The sequence below is a fragment of the Haliaeetus albicilla genome, chromosome 1, assembly GCF_947461875.1.
Source record: "Haliaeetus albicilla chromosome 1, bHalAlb1.1, whole genome shotgun sequence".
NCBI classification, from domain to species: domain Eukaryota; kingdom Metazoa; phylum Chordata; class Aves; order Accipitriformes; family Accipitridae; genus Haliaeetus; species Haliaeetus albicilla.
In genome coordinates, this window is record NC_091483.1 from 14,183,420 (window position 1) to 14,207,569 (window position 24,150).

Genomic DNA, 24,150 nt, shown 5'->3' on the forward strand with positions numbered 1-24,150 from the left:
TGGGAAGCCAATATGCTTCTGTATTTACTGTCTTTATTTAAAAACAATTACCGGAGCTCTGAGTATGCCATGGGTTCATTGTGGTTTTGAGTCACTACCATACCAAACTAAATACAATACTCTGCAGGTGAAGCTCCGAGAGCATGAGGCATACCATTACTCCCAGCTCAAACATTATTAAATGCAAGATGTAAATATAAAATGGTTGCTTTAAGAGTCACAAATTGTACAACAAAATCTGAATGTTCTTAAATCAGCCCCTATCTGTTGTTCCTCTGTGACGGACAACATACCTGAACATCCGCGGAGAATAGCGAGTACTGGGCCCTGTTAGTTACATTGGCTTGGTTTCCATGAGAAATGGGTGTGAATAAAGGAAGCGTCATTTCTATAGTTTTGCATATAATGCAGAGGATGGCTACACCTCCTTTTTGCTGCAGCAGGATAAGCTTCTGGAGGATGCTTTTAGCTCCAACATATAGATAAATGAAACGTTTTGTAGCATGAAGAGAGACCACCTGGATCTCATTTGAACAGGGCAAATGTAGTGGCAGCTTTTACTTTATCCATGCTATCAAACTGTTTTCTTAATGATCGGCACTAGGGTCCCCTTGATTTTTCTTAATTTAGGTCACCTCCTCCTTCCATGATTAGAAACAGTCTCTTTTTACAATGACTCCAGCAAGTGCTTAAGATGATACAGATAATGTGAAAAACTTTATTTAATGCATCTTTAGCTACTTTTTAATTGAAAATGGCAGTTGAAAACCTCCAATAGAGTCACTACCAGCAAGTGGTTCACATACTACTTTTGTTAACTACTGGGCTTGGCATAACAGACAGGAGATCAGAGAAGGAGCAGTTAAAAGACAGATGCAACAGATTTTAAAATTTTGGGCCACCTTCTGGTCTCATTTACACATAACCCACTGCACTAGATTACATTCTTGTGACTAAATAGGAAAAATGGTGAAATATTTATATTTAAATTAGCTCATTTATGAAAATTAGTTCCTTGCTCTGTCAGATTAGCCTAAACTCTCTTCTCCATTTCTTTTAAATAATACATATGAAGGCAAGGTTTCAAAGAAGCATTAATGCAGAAAGATTTTACATGTGCATCTCAATGCATGACAGTGCACACACATACATTTTGATTTTGCAAATTAATTTATTGGGGGGGGGGAATTTCATACAGAATTTATGCCGCCGAAGATAAAAATGAGAAGGTGATTAGAAGTAGCCACCCTGATACATACCAGCAGCAGATCTGGCTACCTGTTCACTTCCTGGGTACAAGAACTGCAATATGCTTGCCTCCCTCATCTTCTGTTGCAGTTACATGACACTATCATGAATATAGAGTGCAAGTGCATGTTCGTTTCACATCTGTTTAGAATCCATGGTTACTGAAGACACTCAGTGGATACTTTGCACCTAAAAAGCTCAGAATTAACTTATTTTCCTAAGCCAAACTGATTGTATTTACATTCTTCAGTTATCTGTGAGCACATTAAAATAATACTTGCTTTTTTTGAGATCATTAAAAAATCTCCATTTACATCTCAGATATTTCACTGTGTTTCCCACACCTGACATTTATCAGTCACTTCTCCAGATAAGAATCACCTTTCTGAAATTCTCTGCTCATCAAATTAGATAAAGTGGGGAATGAAGAGGGGCAAAACCAAGATACAGTGTGAGACACTAGCTGGAAAAAAAAAAAGCATAATGAGAATGAAGGCAAACAAGATAAATCCATAGAATCCAGATGTCAAAGAGGCAAAACAAATGTCAAATAAAAAATGCAGCTTTCGCTGAGGGAAGCAGAAAGGAAATTAGAAACTTAACTAAATACACAAACCTGGGCATTCCCCTTTGGTAAATATGCAGTATGTGCAAGGGTGCAACAGCCTGTCTTCCTCTTCTGGCACACTGCTTAAACCCTGGTCTCCACAAAACGCATGAACTTCCACAGGCCCGCTACAGGGGCATACATTGACTCCAATATAGGAAAAAGAATTTGACTTTTACCTTGGAACTGATTGACCTGTTGCACTGGATACGGGCTCCGCTGTTGCTGCAGATGCTGCCGAGGCAAATGTGACTGCTGCTGCAACTGCTGAAAATGAATGAGGGAAAGAAAGCAGAAGAGAAAAAGATGATTAATTAATTAGCGAGCTGAGAAAGGGGCTGGTGGCAAAAGTACTACAGCAGAACTGCAGCATTTCTTATCTAGCAAGCTGTTCTGGAGAGACAAGCAGAGTCATTTGAAGAGTCCTCCTGAGAGCACTTGGGCTGCTCAGCACACAGACTCCTTTTGGTTCAGAAAGGCTAACATCATCTCTCCTTACTTACAACCACTTCATCTCGACCTCTACAGTGGGAACTTAATTGTCTGCAGGCTGAAAGGAGAGGGAGGGATATGAAATAGCCTTGCTCACCTACGCCTAAGGGCAACTGTAGCCTCACACCCTTTCCTTCCCCCAGCCCTGCCAAAGGTCTAGAGGTTTGTGCTCGTGGTGCAAGACTTTCCTCCACCTCTGCACTCAAAATGCTCAGCTGCAAGGAGTACTGCATCCTGACCTGAGCACTGTGGCCTAGGACCATTCCCGAGCCAAACCAGAAACGGGTACTAAGGCACATTTCCTATTGTGCTTCAGTGAATGATATTTGGGGAGCAGGTGATTGCAAAATGCCTCCTCCCTTGATCCAGCCCACACTGCTCCTCTGTGATTATTTTCTATGAATACTCACGCATCTAAAACAGAATCAAGGGCTGATTATAAAAACGGAGAGTGTGTTTACCAGAGCTTTCAAAGCCTAGGGTATACTCGACTAAGCACTAACTGAAAGGACACATCTTGGTGCTTCATCTGCAGCTGTACAAATATTGTGTCCAAAACCAAGGATGTGTAACAAAGGTAAGAGAACAGCAAAGATGGAAAAGAAGCAAGTACTAATCCCTGTGTTCATAAATATGTGTTACAAGCTATCAAAAAGATAAAGGGAACCTTGTTAGGCACAAAACACCCAAAAGCTAGGAGCCTGAGGACTGTGACTCTGTCATTTTTCATCTATGCCAGCACACTTGACAGCCTCAGCCTTGTGGGTTTTCAACACTTTTAGGCTTGCCTTCAGCAGCCAAGTCAGTGACTGGCTCTTGGGTTTACGCACTTGAATTGGCCTGATCCATGATGGGGGAACATTACTGCATCCTCACTCTTCTGTACTTGTTCACCCCTGAACCAATTCACGCATCTTTATCCTGAATATTTCTAGGAGCATCCTTCCTGTTCACTGGGGGTGAATTTTTCTGTTTCTTGGGAGGACCATGAGAAGAGGGGAAGGCTATCGATATTTCTATGGTTATACAACATGCACAAGTTCTAACGCAAATTAAAGCGGACCCCAGGTGTTGAACTGTATCTCCCCAGCAGGAGAGGTGAAGCCAAGCTTAAAGCAACTACTGACCTACCAGAACATCATTTAGGTAACATTAGGGGACTGCAAGTTTAAACCTAGATATGAGCTTATAGGAACTGAACACTGTGACTTTTCACTGACTTTCTCCTGGGCTGCTTTTAAACTACAGCTGAGTTAAACGTGTGTAAGACATCACCATTCAGACAGGGTAATTTAACATCTGTACTGCAAAGCCCAAGAGCTCCAGAAGCCAGGTGATGGGCTCCAATGCAGCAGTTCCACGCTGCCACTGCTAGATATGGTTTTCCTGTTCTCCCACTTCAGCCTCTGGTTCCCTCCTTGATACTGCCTCTCCCTTCTGCTAACTTAGTTACTCTTACTGGCATGCGATAAACCAGATTAAGTATTGATATGGGTACGTACTAACTTTTTTTCTTTGCTAGGTTACTGTTAATGCACATCGGTTCTTTGTCCTTGATCGCTGCACGGCTGTACATCGCTTTTGCCAGTGCAAGACCATAGTCATAGGTAGGGGAGAGCACCAGCAGCTGTAACTGTAGCAGAGCCTGCTTCTGCCAGCATAAATGCACCATGAGATACCAGGTTAAGAGCTAGCTTTTCTGGTGTCTAAAATCCCATGGTACTGCCAAAGCCACTGCTGGGAACATGGGTAGTATTTGCCAAACTAATGGTAAGATTGAGGCAGATGCATCTTCTTTGATAACCATTGCTGAAATTCCATGACAGGAGCCACAGAATGACCCAATATAGAAGGAAGGGCTGGTGTTGCGCTGTCTCTAGCGCTCATGCTCTCATAGCAGCGCGCACGGCGGTGCCTGAGACAAACGGCTACTGTACCTGCTCTGCCAGGATCTGCTGCTGCTGCTGCTGCCTTTGCTCTCTTAGAAACTGTTGTTTCTGCTGCTCTATCACGTGGAGCTGGGCTCTCTGCTCAATCAGCATCTGCTTCATGATGGCCGCTTGAGGTTGGTTTCCCAGGAAGGGACCCCCAGAGCTCGTGCCTGTGACCACGCTGCTGGAGCCCGGTGGGACAGAAGGCTGCATAGGCCCTGTGGTCCGAGACAATCCCACTTGATGCTGCTCCTGCGCAGAGAGAGAGAGAAGGCCTTGTTACTCAGGGTGCTCCAAGGGAAAGGGGAATTACGGCTCATTAACAAGAAGCGTTGAGCCTGTGGGTGAAGACTGGGGCTTGAAGAAAGTAAGAGTCCTCGGAAAGACGCTCGTGGCTTGTGACCAAGCCATGGGCTGTTCCCCACAGGGAGCAGGTGGCAGGTTCCTCTTCTCTCCTGGAGTTCAAAGCCCCCTCAGATAAAGCAAGAGCCCTTTTACAATTCATTAATAATAAAATAATAAAGTTGTATACTAGGTTTATTTTCGTTCAGGATATGTAACTCCAGAGTCATGTTTTTCTCAACTTCCTTTCCCTCATCATGGAGACAAGTATATTTTCTCTCCCTTTCCATTTCCCTTTCTCCATAACGGCGGTCTCACACAGTCCTCTGGATTGAGAAGCCGGGGTTTTAGGCGCACACAACGAATAGTGGGAGCTGGCAGCATTAAATCCCCCTATACTGCACCAGAATCTCGGGATTTAACCCCATAACGTGTTTACTTAAGATTTCCATCCCACAGCGATGGACCAAAAGTGCGTGGCTGGAAGGATGCAGGGCGTGCGATGCCACAGACGCCTTCTAAACCCACCCTGCTTTCTCTTTACGTTTCTAATCCGATTTGCTGCCTTTTAGCGCCGGGAAAACGAAGCGACCTTAGGCCGGGGCTAGGCCTCGGAACCCCCTCTCCCCGCCGGCCCTCCACCGGCCGGAGGGCTGCCGGGGAGACCTCCCCGCTCCTCGCCGCTCTCCCGGCGGAGGGCCGGGCTTTTACCCGAGTCCCGCTTCGACCCCGGCTCCCCCCCCGCGGTGCTGCCGCCGCGCCCGCCGGCGCTGCCCGGGGGAGGCCGCGGTCACCGGCGCCGCCGCCCGCCGGCAGGTGTCGCTGCCCGCCCGCGGCACCGACCGGCCCGGTACGGTACGGCACGGCACGGCCCGGCCCGGCGGAGCGGGACCGGCCTCTCCCCGGTACGGGCGAGGGGGGCCGGGGAGAGGCTGGACACCCCCCCCACACACACCCTGCCCCTGCCCCGGGGGGGCAGCAACGGAGCGGGCGTGGGACGGCGGGGAGCGTTCCCGGGGGTCCGCAGCGGTTCCGGGAGCTGGTGTCTTTACAACTGTGTGTCCCCCCCCGCCCCGAGCTGCCGCGGAGCCCGTCCGGCGGGGCTGTAACACCGGGCTGTCCCGCTGCCAGGGGAAGAGGCAGCTGACTACAGCCCAGCGCCTGCCTTCAGCACTACGGAGCGAGCCTTGCTCAAAACCAGATGGCCGGCTAGGGCCGAATCTCAAAAAATAACGATTGGGGGGGGTGATTACAAAGCAGCAGGCGTAGCGCTGGTTGCCCAGTCCTTACTCCGGGTGCTCCTTGCTGTAAAAGAGCTTAAGGATTTTCTCTTCTCTCCCATCTACCTTCCACGCGCTAGCTAGTACCCGAGCCCCTCGCAGCCCGCGTTGCCCCTGCGACAGAGCAGCGCTGCTCCGTGTCCCAGAGGAGGACCCGCAGCAGGGACTCGTCCTGGGTCACCCTCGCAGCCTGCGCTCGGCCAGCGTGGGAGACCCGGAGCCCCAGATCCGGCACCCCTCGCCGTGGGGCTGGCTCTGGGCATTCTGCCCTTCCCCGGCATCGCTTACACCTGAAGCCGGGCAGCCTGCCCTCACCGTCCCTTCATCACCGTAGGCCGGGACGCACGGGGACTGCCTGGTGAGGGAGAGATGAGTAACGCTGTGGTTAGCTCAGGCCGGCTTCCCGTAAGACAAAAAAACTGTGCAAGAGTTGCTCTGCGGGGCAGGACCACCTTTTACCAAGTATTGGGAAAGCTACTAGCACATACCAGCTTGTGGTGGGTGATACGAGCGGTCTTCACCTCTGCTGGGCTAAGTAAGCCAGAGGAAGCACCGCAGAGAGCAGTTCACTTGGCAGGACCAGTCTTAGCATTTGCTTGTTAGAAGCTCTTTAATTGTCTTCTAGAGACGGGTACTCATTCGAAAACACTAACTTGATGGAAAGGACCTATACCACTTCAAGATCCTTTGTGCAAAGCATGCCGGGGTGGGGTTTAGATTCATCTGCTTCACTGGTGGTTCGAGTTATGTCAATTACTGTGTGATTGGGAATGTCTAGAAAAGTAATCTTATGACACCCCCCCCAACCCGGTCAATGAAAGGGTTAAAATCAATGCTTGAGTGTAGCTTGGGAAATTAGGAACAGCCTTTCTGCATGAAGGTCAGGTTTCCAAGGACCCTTCTGAGGAAATAACAAGAAAGTACAATTTGTCCACATCTCTACTTTGCACAGATACTCCCTGAAGGGCTCTCTGCCGAAAGGCAGCTCTCCGATATTCAGGTTCTTTCTCTTTTTAACAACTGCCCTGGTTTGAAAGTTCCCTCCCCGCTCCTCTTTCCACTTCTCCCCCGGTCCCATCTCTGGCTGCGCTTTACAACCTGGTCAAGCGTGGTCCCCGCAGCACCCTAAGGGCGAGGGCTGCGGCAGCTGCGGGGGGCTTCCCGGAGCAGGGGTGAGGAAAACGCACCCGCTCACGATCCCTCAGCTGCTCTTGCACCCAGCCCTCTCACCCACTCCTGTCACCGAGCTCCCGCTTTCTTTGCTTTGGGGGACACGCAGACATCAGCTGTCTCCAGCAGAGCTGATGGTAAAGGCTTTTTCCTACCACCCCCCTGGCCCTCCCCCGGCTTCTGATGAAGTCATCACGCTACAGATTGCATAACTGATGCACAGGACTATCTTGTGTTATACTGGGAGACGGGCCAACTGCTTCCATTTATAGACAAAAGCAATGCCACGCTGCCAAATAATGGAGCCTTTGCTGCAGCCACTACAAGGAAAAAGAAAAGGGGGGGGAACCCGGGAGCCAAAGGGCATGCTGTGAAGTGACATCACTCCGAGCTTCCTCCGCCCAGCCTCGGCGCACAGCTGCCTTTGGGGCTGCGGCCCAAGTCCTCACTGAATCACCTTCAAAACAATCTCACTACCGAACTACTGTCCTGGCTCTTATGCACGCAGGGGTACGGCTGAGGGACACGTTCACCCCACGGTAGTGCCGCAGAAGGCTCTCTATTCTGTATCGTATTACGTTGTAAGTTAATTCTAGAGTCTAAAAAGAAAGAAAGCTTTGAAAGGAGCCCCGCCAGCTGACATGAGCCCCGTGCACCATGCAGCAGCTGGAGGAAATACGAAGATTAGCACAAAGGTGTTACTTCCAGTGTTGTGCGTTTAGTCATTTCGAGGTACAAGGGTTTACCTAGTCAGAGTGAAAATTTCCTGTTTCCAGTTTTAATAACAGGTTTAAAGCCAGGCCTTCTTCATCAAGCCAGAACACCACCCTCCCGCCCGGAATATTTCTTTTCCTTTCCATTTTTTTTGGCGAAAGCTCTTCCCAACCAATGATGAAAGGCCCCGCTGACATCACCGGGAGCAGCCCTGGGTTACGTGTCCTGAAAACAGGAGCACAGCCCAGGCAAAAGGTCTCCGCAGGCAGGAAAATGCTCCTTAGCACCTGGGAGCAGAGCTCTTTACCAAGAGCACCTCTGCAGCCCAGCACTGCTGCTGTTAACCTCCGAGAGGGGTTGTACAACCCTGCCCAGTCCTGGCAGCGGCACGGGGCCACACAGGCTTTGTGGGTTGCTTCAGCTACCCAGCCACGGGTGTGCACACCCACCCTCCTTCCACTCTTCCCTCTGCAGGTCCTGCACAGAGATGAAACGTGGAAGTGGGCTGGGGGGGACATGCATGTGGCTGGGAACTGGTGACAAAAGAAGCAACACTGGGCTCTACATGGCTCTTGTAAACCACGCCTGCTCCAGGTCAGATGCAGTCTCACCACAGGAGCCAAGCACCGAGTCAAGCAACTCGGGCTAAGTGCAGCACTTCCACAGTTCTAGAGCTTCAAAACCAAATTAATCCAAGCTTCACTGACAATCTTTTTTGCTCCTGCGCTGCCTGCCAGCTCCCTCATCCTCCTACTGCACCCCGAGCCTTCCTTCCCTTTGACCTCTTGCTCCTCATTCCCTGCTGTCCCTTTCTCCTTCCTACACCCTCCGCCCTGCCTCTGCGTCTGCATTTTCCTTCCTCCGCCAACTGGCACTGCTGCCTCTTCGCTCTCCAGACGCCCTCACCAGCACCCCGGCTAACCAGCTCCCGGCCGCACATCACCTCCGCAGCTGACAGCGCTGGTACCCAGCGGCCCATGCCCACAGCCTGACTCACCGTACGGTGACTCAGGCTGCCGCCGCTCCGGAGGGATCCCCCGGACATCTGCAGCAGCCAGGGGACAACTCAGCTCCTTCCCCCAGGGCCCTGTGCTCACATACAGGGGTGCCCTGTATAGGTGTGGGCATGTAGTCCCCGAAACCAGGGACAAGATGTCCTGCAATGGGAAACACATGCTGTATTTTCAGCCTGTCTCTCATTAGCCTGTCACATCTGGGAAGACGGTACAACGTGACTTCTGTTTTTTCACTCTGGCTACTTTCAACAACACCCGAAGCCACCGTGGGCTACTCGCAGGTGGCAAACAGCTCCGTCCTGATAACAGTGGCTCGTGCAGAGTTACATGCGCTCCAGCCGGGAACGGGGAAGCTGTAGCTCTGCCGTGAAGTCCTTACTGAGGGGCAGGAGAAGCCGAAAGGCCGGTTACGTGAGGGGGCACGATGCCAAGGCCTCTTCCCCTGACTCGGCCGTGCCGCAGAGCGAGTTCAAACGCACACGCTGGCGCTGGCTAAGCCTGCCAGGGACCCTGCCGGGACCCCTCCTGTCTCTGCATCCTCAGCCACCCGCTTCTACAGCAGCCCACGGCCAGAATCGAGTGCTCGGCCCCTGGGAGCAAAACCGGGTATTGAAAGAGCCGAGCTGCCATTCGCGGAGCCAAAAAAGAGCCACAATTTCCAAACGGTCACCATAACACGTCTGGACAGGTTTTTATAGTTCCAGAGCACCCAGTAAGATGAACTTTTGTAGGGATCTGGCTGCTTAGTTAACGCCTACATGGGAGTTGCCCTCTGTTGATAATCTGATCCTTAGTTAAGCAACAGGAGCATAAATCCTGTGTCCTCCCAGTGTATTTCCAGGGACCTACTGGAGTGAGGGGATCCTCCGCAGGAGTTCAGGGGTGATGTGCACGCATATAAGTACAGTTATGCACATTAAGCATAAGTGACTTTAAAAACAGAACAAAGGGGAGTGGAAAAGGTATTTTCCTCTTTGTCTCAAATCTTCTATGCCTCTTCCTTATCAGGCAGCGATTTATTCCTTCCCTATGTCATTCAATCTCCCAACTACAGCTAAAAGCAATCACACAATTTTCTTTCAGAACAAGCAGAACGACCACCAGCTGATGCCCCGAGAGCCGGGCAGCCGGGTGCGGGTAAGCCCAGGCAGGGACCGGCCAAGCCTCCTCATCAGCCCTCCGTGCACAGCCTGATGATCAGAGCCCTGGGACATAGTGAGCTGGCTCTGCTGCTGCTGCTGAAGGCCAGGGGGGCAGAGCGGGACCCCAGGGAAGAGGGGGCTTGAAAGCAGGGTCTTAATGTGCAAAACGGACAGTCAGGCATGAGCTCGCTGTGCCGTTCTGCGGTATGTGAACTAATGCGATCCTTGAATATACAAAGAGCGGAAGAGCAAATAGAAGCCAGGAGGTGGCTTATCCTGCATACTGCATTAGAAGAACGATACCAGAAAAATGTATACAAGCATACGTCTACACTTTAGAGTCAGAGCAGAAAAAGAAGACACAAAAATGATTTGAGGCAGAAAGTGTCTGCCAGTGAGTGACTTAAAGAGCTCAATCCATTTAGCTTACCACAAAGAAAACTGAGAGATGCTTTGACCATGGAGTATAAAAATACCTTCACGGGGGAAGAAATCCTTTAAAGAAGTTCTTTTATCCGGTGAAGAAGGCAAAACCAGATACAAGGGCTGGAAGCTGAAGACAGATTCAAATCAGAAAGAAGAATCAAATTTTACACTCTGATTTCATTACCCATCAGAAATGGCAGATCTCCACATTTTGATGTCTTCAGGGGTGACAGCCTTTCTGGATAAACACAACTTAGCGGTGCAATTGAATGGCCTGCGATGTACAAGATAGAACAGCACTGTCTGCCCTTACCTCTGCACAGCTCTCGGCTGCTGCTCCCTGGCACCCGCAGAGGCAACTGGCCCTCCTGCACCAGGCTGGTGCTACGCTGACGGGCCCTACTCCTTTATCGTGGGGCTCTTGGGTACTGCGTGAGAGAGTGTGTGTGTGTGTGTGTATATGTGTTAAAAAACAGGGTCTCCAGCCTATTACTGAGATCAGAAATACTACTCCCTTTCCATTTACTATGTCAGAGTAAAACATCATCTCTACCCAGTGTTTTCAGAGCAGCCTGAAAGCACGTTCCTATATTCCCCCCCTTCCTTGAAATATTTCTATCAAATTCCTTGTAATGTTGTTACTTATTGTGTCTGGCAGGGATCTTAATCCCTCTCTCTAAATCAGGCTGCCCAAAGCAAAGCCACCTTTTGCAGAACGGTACCATATGACAGACTAAGGGAATTACAAATCCATTCATTTCAGTCTTTTTTTTTTTTTTTTTTCCCTTGAAAGAGCAGGCGTACAGGACGAAGGGACGGAATATGCTGGTTTACAACTCTGACTCGGGCAGCAGGCCCTGCAGAGAGTGGATTGCTTCACCTATTTATTTCCTCTGTCATCCAGCCTCAGGGAGGGGCTACAAACCTCTCCTCTCTCCCCTGGCCCCCGGTTGCCATGGTCTTTCATATAGTATCTGAGCGAACAAGATCCTTCTGACGTTTGACACCAGACCCCTGCATGCAGCCAATTTGTTTTCCTTTCACCTCCCTTCGCCTCCATCTCTCCTCCCTGTGTTTTCAATACAGTTTATTCTTTCCACAGAACAAACAGGATCTGTCAGACTGTTACTTCTGTGTATTTTTGTTCGTTCATCAGGGGGACCAAGTTCTTAATTTCTGGTGGCAAAGTAGATAACAAAGGGTTCTAAAATGAGCGACCGTTTTTCTAATACCATTTAAGAGCTAAAGACTGTGAGAAGCTCGTCTCAAAGACTGCGAGGCAGAAGGGGACATCGTTTTACCGGGTGGCACCAGGAGCCCTGCCTTCCCGTGCACCCACTTCTGCTTCAGCACAGTGGTTTGACTCGACAAATCCTGAGCACCGCTGGTGGGATTCAGAAACCCAGCGTTTCAACAGAATGCTATTGAACTTCAACCAGCGTAATTAAACCAGGCTCATTTCCTCTTTTACAAATAACAACTCTGGCGTTTCCCCCCCCTCCCCCAAGAAAGAAACCTTTGCAGGGGAAATCACTCCTGCTTTTCAGTTTTGTTTATCCTCAGTTTCACCAGCTAGTTCCAAGGAACGGAGCGTAATGATATAATGGTTGGGTTTGTGCACTGAGGAAGAACTGTTCATTTATCTCAAATAACTAGTTGCCTTGTAATTGCAATTTTTTATTGGTCTTACTATTTTTAGGAGAAAAAAAATGGACCAGCCCAAATTAAACCCAAAATATCCTCTTTACATACATCTCTCTCAAAAAGGGAGAAATAAGTATACAATTATAAAAACATCTGTGAAGTGTGAAATTAAGATGAGCTCTTCTTATTTGCTTTAATGAGTTACAAGTCCTGGCTCAAGCAGAGCCTCTTGCAAGGCTACGGTTATCACCTGGTACCCGCTCGGTCGCCTATGGGACGCGAACCTCACGGTCCTGGGCGAGTCCCCATGGATATGCCCACGCGTGCTGTGTTATGGCAGGGGCTAGCGACCGTGCTGCCAGCTGGCCCGGAGGAGCCGAGACCCGAGCGGGCGCAGAGCCCTTGCGACTCTGGCAGGTCTGTGAGGCAGCGGGGGCAGCTTCGGATGCTCCCACCCAGCCCCTGCAACAGGAATGAATCCTCCCGCTCTGCAATCTCACCTGCTCTTGAGTCATTTGCACTGGCGTTCATGGTCCAGTGAAATGGTATTTTACATAATTTTCTCGCCGGAGTGAACTAATGGGGTTAATCAAGGCATTAATTTGACCCGCAGAGGGAACGGCTGCACAGACGAGTTTCCGTGAGGCAAGCCCAGGTGCGGTTTTACAGCGCATCAGTTACTCAGAGGTTACTCCCACGTACGGCTCCCACCCCGCAGGAGTACGGAACAGCCCTCCTTTCCCTGAAGAGCGGCCACCTGGCATTTGTGTTTCAGGGCAAGAGGTGCGAGGGGGCCGCCGCCGTGCCGCAACGCCAGCCCCTAACCGGCCTCTTGGCACAGTCTCCGCAGCCGAGCTCTCCGACACCTGCCCACAGCCACAGCACCCGTTTCTGAGCTCCGGCCCCTGAGCAGGGCTGGCGACAGGGAGGGAAGGAGGGTGAGGATTTGAAGAAACACCGAAGTGCCCAACCTTATATTTTATGCACATTATGAAGGCTGTAATTACTGCCCTCAGAGACTGCTGCGTGAGGCTGTGCCGTCACGGCATTTCACAGCACGCCCTACCACTCTGAAAGCAAGCGGCAACCGTCGGGGAGCAAACGGCAGGAGGAGAGAGTTGAAAAACCAGCCCACACAATAGCTTTTCCACACCCTGTGCCTGCCGCCTTCTACCACAGGCATAGCTGAGGACTTCCAAAGGTACAAATCGGGCCATTCCAGAGGAGCTGCGACTGCCCTCGCGGCGCCAGCTTGGCCCTCTCTCGTCAAATTTCCCGGGGCTTCGGAAGCTGGTCCAGGAGCAGAGCGGAGCGAGAACTGAGCTCACGGAGGCGGCTGGACCCGAAGCCAGTGCCTGTTAGAAATTCTCCTGCTAAAGGTTTTAGCTTTAATCAGTGCCCCGTTTGAGTCCATCCTTGAGCAGGAGGGAGGAAAGCTAATGTGAAGCGTAAGGATAATCACGGCTAGAGAGCCCCCGGGAAGGGGGAGAGAAGAAAAATGGAAGATGAAAGCAGGCAAATGGTTTAAACAAACAGTTGCACAGGGCCAATGAAGAGGGGGAACAGAGGGAAAATGACACAATAAAAATAAATGCTATAAGAGAAAGAAAAGCTTCTAGCACACACAGGGAAAAATGCGGGGCCTGGAAAAAGCAAAAGTATGAGGAAAAGATGCTCTAATGGAGCTCTCTAGCAGCAAACGCTAACCCATTACCAGGCAGCCCCTTTCCTTGTAATGGCCTGAGCCTGTACCGCATTATCACCTTGTACCCCACGGAGTTCGCCGGTTGTTGAGGTATTTCACGGAGCCTGGCTCTAGCTCATGCCTGGCAGAAGCTGCCTGAAGTCTCCTGCGAAGATTGCAGAGATTTTTTTTGTTACTCTAGGTGAAATTTCGTTACATTTCTCCTTGGTTGTTTTGTTTGAGCATAAACAAAAGGTATTTTTCACACTTAAGGGCGTTTTTCAGATCCTTTTCTCTGTGCTGTGATAAATGAAATCCCTTTCATTTTTAGAAATTCAAACTTGGCACTTATGTTGCTCCTCAGCAAGCAGCATGTAATTTGCCAAGCCTGAAAGAATCCTGGCTGAGAAATAAACACAGTGGGCCATATGCTCTCCTTCCCATATGCAGAAGGCACCTTACCTCAAAAATTGGGAAGAGGCTGCAATCACCCCACGTTGTTGCTTCTGCCAAGGCAAAAAAAAAAATCCACAGAAAAATTTAGAGCAAAGGTTTGGGGCTCTCACAAAGTGGCCCTCTTTCTGCATGCCTCCAGGGACCAACCCTGCACTGTCAGTGGCTCTGTTGCTGGCTTCTGGCCTGGCAGAAATGCAGTGAGGGGTCAGGGAGTGCATATGCCACGTCCCTGGTGCTCACAGTAAAGCTGCATTATCTTTATCGGCATTTCCTGGCACAACTTGCTTTGCAAGGGAACGATCTGCAGAGCACAACTGTTCTTTTAATACCACTGTTTTCTAGCTCATTCACATCGTGCCCTCATGGGAGGAAGATCGCACACCAGAAGGACTCGGGCGAAGCGAGGACTTCTTTCTGCTCCATGCCCACAAGAAGCACAGAGGGAGAGCGTGCCACGTACATGCAGCACCTCGGTTTTCTGGTGGGCTCTGGCAGATGATGAGTGTGACTGAGAAAAGCACCAAAGCAGATGCACTGGTGCTTATGAGGAATGGTCACCTGTACAAATTAATGCATAAATTCCATGATCTTCCCCTGTCTGACACAGACTTCAAAGAGTTGGAATAACTCCCTTGTCTTTCTTGCAGACACTTGTCTGCGCAGCCTCTCTGCAGGTGGTATTTCAGTCTAAAATCGAGAGCCAAATGTTTCCAAAAGGTAGCTGGCAAGACCAAGTGAAGTGGTCTTCCACTGCAGCATTATCTTTGCTGTGGTTTCAAATAACTAGCTGCTGATAAGCTGAGGTGGCTGGGATGGCACACCAGGTCTATGATTTCATGAGCTACTTCTTTTAACATGCTTAAATCCAGGCTACCCAGATCCCCTACTTCCAATACTTGAAACTCTTTTGATTTTTCTTCCACCTTGGACATGGCCTTTGCGTTTCGATTAGTCACCTGGCCTTCGTTTTGACATTCAATCTTATTAGCCCTAGTGAAAACTGAGTCAAGGTATTCTGATTTGGGCTATGCCTAGATTGTCTTTAACCTTGACGTGCTCCACACTGCATGGTTCCTCCCTTCTCTCTGAGGTCTCCTTTATTTATATGGCTAAGGAAAACTCCACTATTGAATTAATTTCTTTCGCAAAGCCTAACTCAGCTCAGCTTTTGGCAGTACTGACTTTATCCCTAGACGTCCAGGTCTCCCAAGGCATAGCTTCCTCTGCTGATCAAGCCCTTATTCATACCATCTGAGGCTTTCTGGATATCCTTGATACCTCTTCTGAGACACTTACCGCTTAAGCTTTAAACTCCCCCCCCCCCTTTTTTTTTTACTTCCTCCACGCCACGAATGCTTTTTTGCCTCCTTCTATCCTGCCATCGTCCTAATGCACACTCATGTTCACCAGCTCAACTAGCCCTCACAGCTGCAATCCAAGCTGCCTTTTTGCAGCCCTTCACTCGCTCCTCGAGCCCTGCCTTCTCCTGCCTTCACTGGAGACTGGTCCTTGCACAGGACTGTGTTGATCTCTCCCATGAGAGACTTAACAAAGCGAGACATGCTCTCCCTCTCCCCCCTGCTTGCTTTCCTTCACGTCCTGCCCGGCTCTCCCCTCCTGGCCACAGAGGCGGTGGCCTCAGCAGTGGTCCCCAGCCCTTCTGCTTGTCCTGGCAACCTCACTGTGTCCTGTATTCTCATCTCTCTTGCCTCTATCTGCCTCCTTCTTCTTTGTATCTCGCTCTCCTCTCGCTCCTTCCCCTTGCAGCACAAGCATGCTTTATCTTTATGCTTTAAAAAAAAAATAAAAAAAAAATTCCAAACAACCCTTGACTCCAAGCGACTCTCCAGCTCTCACCCTATCTCTCTTCTCACTGTCATCTCTAAGCTTATTGAGTGTGCTGCCTACTATGATTTATGTGATTTAGACTGCATTTAGTCTCCATCTCCACCACAGGTTCTTCTCCAAAGAGGCTTTCACTTCTCGCCTGTCGCAGAAACCACTATCACAGGGTCTCTAATATCCTTTGTCTGGCTGCAGCTCTGCGCTATTACACCAGGCTCGCTGCCATAGCCTGTCAGCTCCTTCTGGTGCCGCTGACCACACTCCACTGGAAATCTGGTCCTCCTTTCCCAGTGCTCCTACTTGATTCCAGCACCTTCAGTTGCTTGCTCAGTGTTACTCGGGCTAGTTCGTCGCTACTCACCCGCCCACCCGCTGCCGTTCTGTGGGTCTGTGCCCTCGTCCCTCGTCTCCTTTCCCTCTCACTCGTATCTCTGAGCAAGCTCACTCTCTGTGCGCATTCAAGGACCTTCTCTACGCCAGCAACTCACAGACCTACCTCTCCGTCCCCGGCCAGTTCCCGTCTGTTCCAACTAAATTCACACCCTGCCTTTGGGATCATCTGTCAGCTGAAGCTCAAAGTAGGCTCTTGCCCTACTCCCTAGGTCTCCTCTCCTTCCTGTTTCTTCAATCCCTGTGGACAAGACCATCACTTGCCTGTCACTCAGCCCATAACCTGGTTGTCAGCTTTGCCTCAAACCTCCCTACAGGGTCCCACAGCCAGGCTCTCGTCACCTTGCACCCTGACGGTTGCAATCTTACCTCGCTTGCAGACAGCCCGAGTGCTGCTGCCCAGGTCATTTTCTTTGCCTGTCATCTTGACCGTGCCATCTCTCTCTTTGCAACCCTCTCTTGGCTTCCCCTTCTTTTGGATTTCAGCCCCCTCCCTTACTCTCAAATCTACCTGCAGCATGTGCCACCTCACACATCCTCTCTCATTTGCTGCTGAGACTTTCCATCACCCCATCAGTCCGCTCTTTTCCACATGTTACATTTTAGCTAGAAGTGCCTTCACGCTTTCCTCCCTGCTGCATTTCATTTCTGGGAGAAGATTCTCAAAATCATACAAATCTGACCCTGAACTCTGCCCCCAGTATAGTTACATTTGTAGACGTTTGTAGAAATTCCTGTCTCCATGATGTCCAGCAGTCTTTTCTGTTTCCTTGTACTCCCTGGTGTGTTTGTCTCTCTGTGTTATCTCTTATCTTCCACTTTTGTGGGAAGTATTTGGGAGGAAGGAAATATATTTACATCCTGCATCTGCAGGGAGCCTAGCACAATGGGACTCCTAAGCTGTGATTATGACTCAAAGGTGCTACCCACCATAGCTCAAGCAGTTACAAATACAACTTAAATCTGCGCACAGCTAAATATGCTGGTTTATATTCTGTCAGTGTGAGGACACCAACATTTCAATGTGCCCTTGCTCCACTTCTTCTTTTAAAGGACGCAATATTAGGATGAGATACTGTATGCTGAGAAAGTCAGGAAATGCTAAGTTACAGTTCCCACGGCAATTGTAACTCAGCCTCATACGGTAAGGCACAGAGGTTATCGCCATATACAATAACAGAGGATGCTGAACACATGCAAAGTGACCAAATTACTGTCGTGGCAGATAACCAGGTCTTTGAACTTCTGTGCAGGTAAAATCTGAGACATTTACTGGGCTTTTAACACTTAATTCTAGAAATGTGAAGCCCAACGCCCTATAAATAAAAGTCAAAATTATGTTGTATAGCAAGTAACCAGTCCCAGCAGTAGCTTGTAGCCCTCTTTGCAGAAACACAGCTAATGGCAACAAGAAATATTTCCATTACTTTATGAGCTCTGGTAGCTGTCAACCGAGAGAGGGATCTGCCGATCAGAGAAATCTGGGAAGACATCAGTGTGTCAGAACAAGTGAAAAGACTTGACACAGAGGGCACATTTTTGTTGAGCAATTTGCATTAGCACTTCTGGACAAATTCTACATTTCACATGCAATTCACAAACCAACAGCAGCACTGCTAATTGGTGCAGTTGCCACTCAACTGCGGTGCCTTGTTTGAGCTATCACTAACGTGAATGAAGACTACAGACTTCTTTTGAAAAAATGCAGCAATTATTTTGCAGGCTTTGAGTTGGGTTCCCCCTGCCCCCACTTTCATCCTTGTAATTTCATTATCTCAGTAACTTAAAAAGAACCTGGAATAGAAAAATACAAACCTCAGAAAAGTCCTGTTGAAGTTATTAAGAAGAAAAAACCTGTTTGCAAAGAATTATGCCCTTCATTAATATAACCATTAGCCCTACCATCACCGTGAATTTGACTGTGTCCCAGAGTGCCAATGCAAAGCTACATGTTGATCTGAAAAAATAACAGTACGTGGCAGACTACTGTTGACTGAAAATCTCAGCCACCAAACCAAGGCTGTGCTCTGCATGTATCTAAAATGCTGATGGCATGACAGAATCTTTCTGCTTCCTCTTAGGTGGTATTAGAAGTTACTTAACTGAAAACAGGGCAGATCTCTCATCCATCATTCTTTATCCTTTGTAAAATAGAGTCTCCTGAGAAAAGGAAAGAGCTTCCATACTGCAGCTTTCTATTACCGCTGCTCAAAATGCTCAGGCAGCTGCGGCTCAGCTGAAGGAAGGTTTGGCTGCCTCCTTTTCATAAGTTGGACGGCTATTTTTAGGCCATATTTCCTTTAGGCCCCTACAGTGCAAAATCCAAAGGAGCTAATGGGATTGGCAGGTGCATAGATTATTGGTGACCTCCTCTAGCCCAGCGTTCACATTTCCTTACTACATTTTTTTCATAACGTACAATGAAAAGGGGAACAACCTACAATTAAAGATCTTCCTAGCCAGCCCCGATACCTTTTATATTCAAATGCTCAATGAGAAACCGATGTGCAATAGCGAAAGATGGAACAGCACGAGAAAAACTATACCTATTCACCTAGACGTAAAGAAATCTAAATCTGAAGAACTTGATTTTTAGTGGAGTATTTTGGTTGCATCTCTACAGACAAATAGGTATCTGTAGTAAGGTACTTTCATTCTGACCCTGACCTTTCTGCAGCGGCAAGAATCTTATCCCCTTTCTTGCTTCCCTTGAGATCTCCTTGGCCCCGTCCTACTAAGGGTCCAACCTCACTGTTGTAGAAGTCACCAGCAAAAGCCACATCTTATCCACAGCTCCCAGCTGTGCTCTCCTCAGAAAGAGCAAGAGAAACTACAGTTAAGCTAGTGTAACTCCCAGTCCTGATCACAAGTGGGTCTGAATCCTAGATTCGGATGTAATTTCATTTTCTGCAGCAAAGCACAAACCAGACTGTCAGGCAAAGTCCTGCAATACATCTTTGTGGTGTAAATAACTCAGCTTGGGCTTCCTTCTGCCACACCCTGGGTTACAGGCACAGCAGCCACATTTCAGTGACTAAATCCTGAATTGCAGGCGGAATTATTTTGAGTACAACTGCACAATCTCCTTGGAAATTGGTGCTGTCTACACCCCCTGCTCCCCAGGCTGATTCAGTGGTATTCAGGGAAGCAGGGGCTGGCTGGGAGCTCTGTGTGTGCCTTGTCCTGAATGTGGGGAGCCCAGCCCTGCCTCTGCAGGGCTGCTCTAGAGGGCATTTCAGCCCAGCGGGGCTCTCCTCTCCTGGCCCCCCCTCTGAGCATCCCTCCAGTATTCACCTGATGAGCCATGGAAAAAAAAAAAAAAAGAGAGCCCCTGAAATCCCCAGTGATACGGGTTGCCTCCTTCCTTCCAGCTACTTTATCCCTTGCCTGAATTCAAAAGACTTTGTCCAGAGAGCTGATACCTCAAACCCTTCACAAAGAAAAGCAAACAGTGCCCCTGTGAAACCACAGGCTGTACTTCCCAATGGTAGAGCAGGGCTCCAATTTACCAACACGTGGTGTGGCCGTCAGCTGCGATTCTACAAAAGCTGCAGAAGATATCTTTGGACCTCTTAATATCTTATTTCTGACATATGGAGAGACTGGGTAGTTTGCAGCTTCCCACCTGCTTAAATATAATTCACTACAAAACATCAAACAGATGCATTCAGCCCTTTGTAGACATATCATTACCTTATGTGTTCATGTAACGCACATCTGTAGCGCATTGGCAGTACACCTAGTTAATGTGTGGGAGACTCCTATGTTCAAAGCCTCCAGTGTTTCTTTTGTTCTCTAATGAATCCTTCTTTTGTTTAGCTCCCCCTCCCCTTAGGTTGTAGCTGTAACTCTGTCATTAGCATCTTAAAAATCTTTTCCTCCAAAACTACCTACAACACTGCAATAAACTGGGAACACACTAGGAAGCACCTAAATGAATCATGATTCTTACTTAAGACAGGTTTAACAGGTCTGGGTCACTGTTTTCAGCAGCTCTGTTGCTTAGTTAGCAAACTTGCTAATCAAATATTCCTGTAAAAACCAGGTGAGGTGAGATTCCTGTGCCATATTCCAGCTGGTAAGCTAGGTTCATAATGTTTAAAATAAAAGGTACATTCATGACTACTAGGAGTGTCACGATTTTTGTGAGTCTCTGCAGACCCGCATCTGCTTCTCAGTGTCCAAAAATCAAAGCATTCAGACACCTCCAAGGCAGCCCACTGAAAATGCTGAGCTGTATCCTTTGTGTGGAAACATTTTGTTGAATTTTCACTGGTCTTCAACCAAATGACCCCAGATCTGATTGTCTAGATATTGTGCATGAAAACACATACGTAACACTGAGATATCATCTGCAACACAGACTGGCACCTGTGGTGTCCAGCAGATTGACTGTCCCTCCCAGTGCTGGCACCTTCCTGGGCTTCACCAAAACGGACCAGCTACCAACAAGTTCTGGGAAACAGCAGAAGACGCTGATAAGCAAATGTTACCCCAGGTAGGCACAAAGACAGAAGGACTTTGCTCATGTTCCGACAGCTATTTATCGGTGAATCAAATGCAGTGGGGGTTTTGCCTTCAGAAAAACGCCAAGCTAATATTCACCGAGTTACTGTGCTTTCAGTGGGCCGACTCCAGTTCTTCCCAAGTTGTCAGACCTCTTCTCCAACAGCTTAGGGACTGCTAGAGATGGGCAACAGTCAGGGTGTGATCTGGGGAATTTTGTCTGTGAGAAACCCAGCGGCAAGGCAGGAAGGCCACACTGCTGCCAGAAGCGTCAGGACTCCCGAGTGCGGTGCTGCTTACACCTCACGGACATCTCAGGCAACTTAACTGCAGTGCTCGCGCTTCCATGTACTGTTATCTGAATAACTGTGCACCCTAGTAAGACAGTTCAGCTTTATAAAAAGGTTTGTGATTCTTAGCCAGCATGGTGATACATGCCTAACTGTCAGACAACTCCAAATTGTAAGAGAATCGGCAGATTTCAGCATTCGGTTTGTCGCTGCAAAAAAAATCAGCTCCTTAACAAGTACAACACGTTAGCAATGTGTATTGTTGCCCTATACTCATCAATTAGCATTATTATCTTTATTTAGCTGTAAGTGGCATGTTTTCTTTGCTGGCTTCCTTCCAAAATCATCTGTTACTCTGAGCTGAGGTAGTCGTATGAGTTCTCACTGCTTATGATGAGACATTTCTCTCTTAAAAAGGTAAACACACCACCACCTGAAGAACGGTATAGTGACGATGCCCGGGAAAAAGACAGCCACAAATAAACCCCATTCTTCCTCTCCCTGACTTTCCAGAAACAATCCTGCAGCAAACTCCAGCTTCTTTGGCTAGCCACTAAAACCGGCAAAGACAAGCCAAGGCAGAGCCCCAAGCCTTCAAAAGCCGCGGGGGGAAGCGGTCTAGGGAGCTCCTGGGGTGCCCCTGCCTTCCTGTTGTTCTTCCTCACAGCAGAGTGGGAACCTCTGTCCCATAGCTCTCTGCAGTGACTGTAAGTGCAGCGACAGCCTTAGTTAAAGCTCACCCGGTAGCAACCTCCCTTCCGAAAACCAAGCAGCACCGTGCTCACACAGATCAACAGCCAAATGCAGCTGCTGATGAGGAAGGCCGCCTGCATCTTCAGCAGGTGCTGGGCATGGACACATCTGCTTACAAGAGGAAATGACCGAAGATTTACAATGGCGAAATCAAGGTATACGACCTGAAAGACTAATTAGTTTTTCCCCTCTCCTCAAAACATTTTCTTATGGCCTAAAAATACATCCTATATCTTACGCAAAATGAAGAGGCGCGCATTGACTGTTAACAGCCGCGTCACGATAAAATCACCTCTAAAAATTCAGGAAGCAAAGATATTCCCATTCCCAAGTTTGTACTCAGAAGAATCACTCCGAGTGTGTGGCACCAGTTTGGCACTGGCGCTAGGAAGAGAAACAAGCCAGTGTTGTGTGTCTCGTTTATATGTTTTTACTGTCATTTTCCCTCGCTAATCTTAGACTGCTTCAAAATAAATTTTCTCTTCTTTCTTAAAGGCTGTAGCCATGCTGACTAGTACAAGTGAAAAACTACAACATTTTTCTGAAGCCGAAGTCATTGCCTACAGGATGAAAACCTTCATCCACAATGGACTCAGTAGTCAAAGCTGAGTGCAGAGTGCAGTGCTGCAACGTAGATCATACGGTCTTTTCTATGGGAATACAAACAAGATTAGCGCAGAAAGAGGTCCAAAGATTATTTACACGCCAAAACAAACTTAATTGCCTAATTAATTGAACTAGGCCCCACCCCCTCCAGAATAACTCAACCCGTTCAGCACTGGAAAAAACTCATGTTGACACTGCCCTTGTTTGTTTGGCTGTGTGTCAGCCCGAAAGGGTATATTTAGCTTTAGTGCGCTTGCAGGATTGCATCTTGCAGCTCAACAGGAAATCTCTGGAGTCAAAGCTAAAGATATCACTGCACACTCGGAAATTTACGGCCAGCTGTAAAAGTGGAGCTGTGGTGGTCAGAGTGCTCAACAGCCTTCTTTTAAATGAGCGAGGAGGCTGAATTAAGCACTTCACTGTACTGAGTTCATGGCAGGCAGGGTGCACCCGCCGAGCTAAAAATAGCAATAGAGGAGGCTCTTCTCTTGCTGGGATAATACTGAATTGATACATCCCGTTCCCATTCCCAAAGCTCGGGCTCATGAGGAGTAGGTGGGAGGGGGAGAAATCTGAAGAGGGAGAGCTGGGCACCGCATGCACGTGAAGGGCTGCTGAAGGAGCACAGAGGTTTCCTCCTCCTCTGAAGCTTTCAGAAATTTTAACAGTTGTCGGATCCATTTCAAAAGAGATAAATCACAAAAGAGAACACACATCCAACACAGGTTTTCTTTTCCATTAAAAAATCTAGACGCAGGTTGTGGCACCAGTTCCAGGGCAAGTGAACAGACAGAATCCTTTTCTTTTGGTCTTACCTGTCCTTGACGTTTTTAAGTGCCATTTTGCCTGATGCTCTCGTGGCTCCTGAGCACGCCTCTCCGGTGCTGGGCGAGCACGGGGCACCTCGGCTGCAGCCTCACCTAATGCCTCGGTCTCAGAGAAACACATTACTCGGGGGAAGAATTTACTGAGGTGACTTTTGTGCTAAAAGTTGAAATTGTTAAAAATTAACCTGGCTATGGAAACTCACACCTCTAAGGTCTCTCTCACGAAGTCAGCACACTGGGCGAGCACCTGAAGGGGCCTGTGGTACTGTGAGACGATGCCAGCCGTGTGCCCGAACAAGTCATGCTGCCCTGCTTGGTTCAGTCACCCAGCAGGTGGAAAAAAGCAACCACCACCAGGGAAGTCCAGGGAAAACAAGGCCTTGGAGCAAACCGTGACTCACGGGGAGATGTTCTGCAGTGTCTTGTTTGCATGGCCTGATCGCACAAGCTTCATTTGGTGTTTTGTAAAGCACTGGACCGTATTAACTCAGCAAAGCTCTGTGGTGCACTGAAGGATCAGGTCCTTCTACTCCACCACAGTTAAGGCATGAACATGACCCAGGACCATTCTTTACTGAGATAATGAAAAGGCAGGATGTAAAAGCAGCTCTTGTTTTCTGTTAATAAGTGCTTTCTTACTCTATCTGATAATTTTCTCTCGAGTGATGGCTACCTGACTGCATTTCAACTCAGCTTTGGGAATGCTTTGTATGGTCCAAGTAATCCAAGGAAGCCCGAACACACCTCTCTTTGCTCAGTTACAGGACAGCTATGTATGTTT

At 48.5% G+C, this 24,150-nt stretch overlaps 1 protein-coding gene across 3 annotated transcripts in view; it reads right to left on the reverse strand.

The window, feature by feature from the left end:
- Nucleotides 1–24,150, reverse strand: part of MAML3 (mastermind like transcriptional coactivator 3) — a 321,717-nt gene that overhangs the window by 5,443 nt on the left and 292,124 nt on the right. For 2 of the 3 annotated variants that reach the window (XM_069779503.1, XM_069779485.1), the window contains 2 exons: nucleotides 4,285–4,530; nucleotides 2,035–2,122 (listed from right to left, as the gene is read on the reverse strand). In XM_069779503.1, coding sequence (XP_069635604.1) covers nucleotides 2,035–2,122; nucleotides 4,285–4,530 — 334 coding nt within the window. The remainder of the gene's footprint in view (nucleotides 1–2,034; nucleotides 2,123–4,284; nucleotides 4,531–24,150) is intronic. The other variant, XM_069779493.1, reaches the window with a different exon arrangement.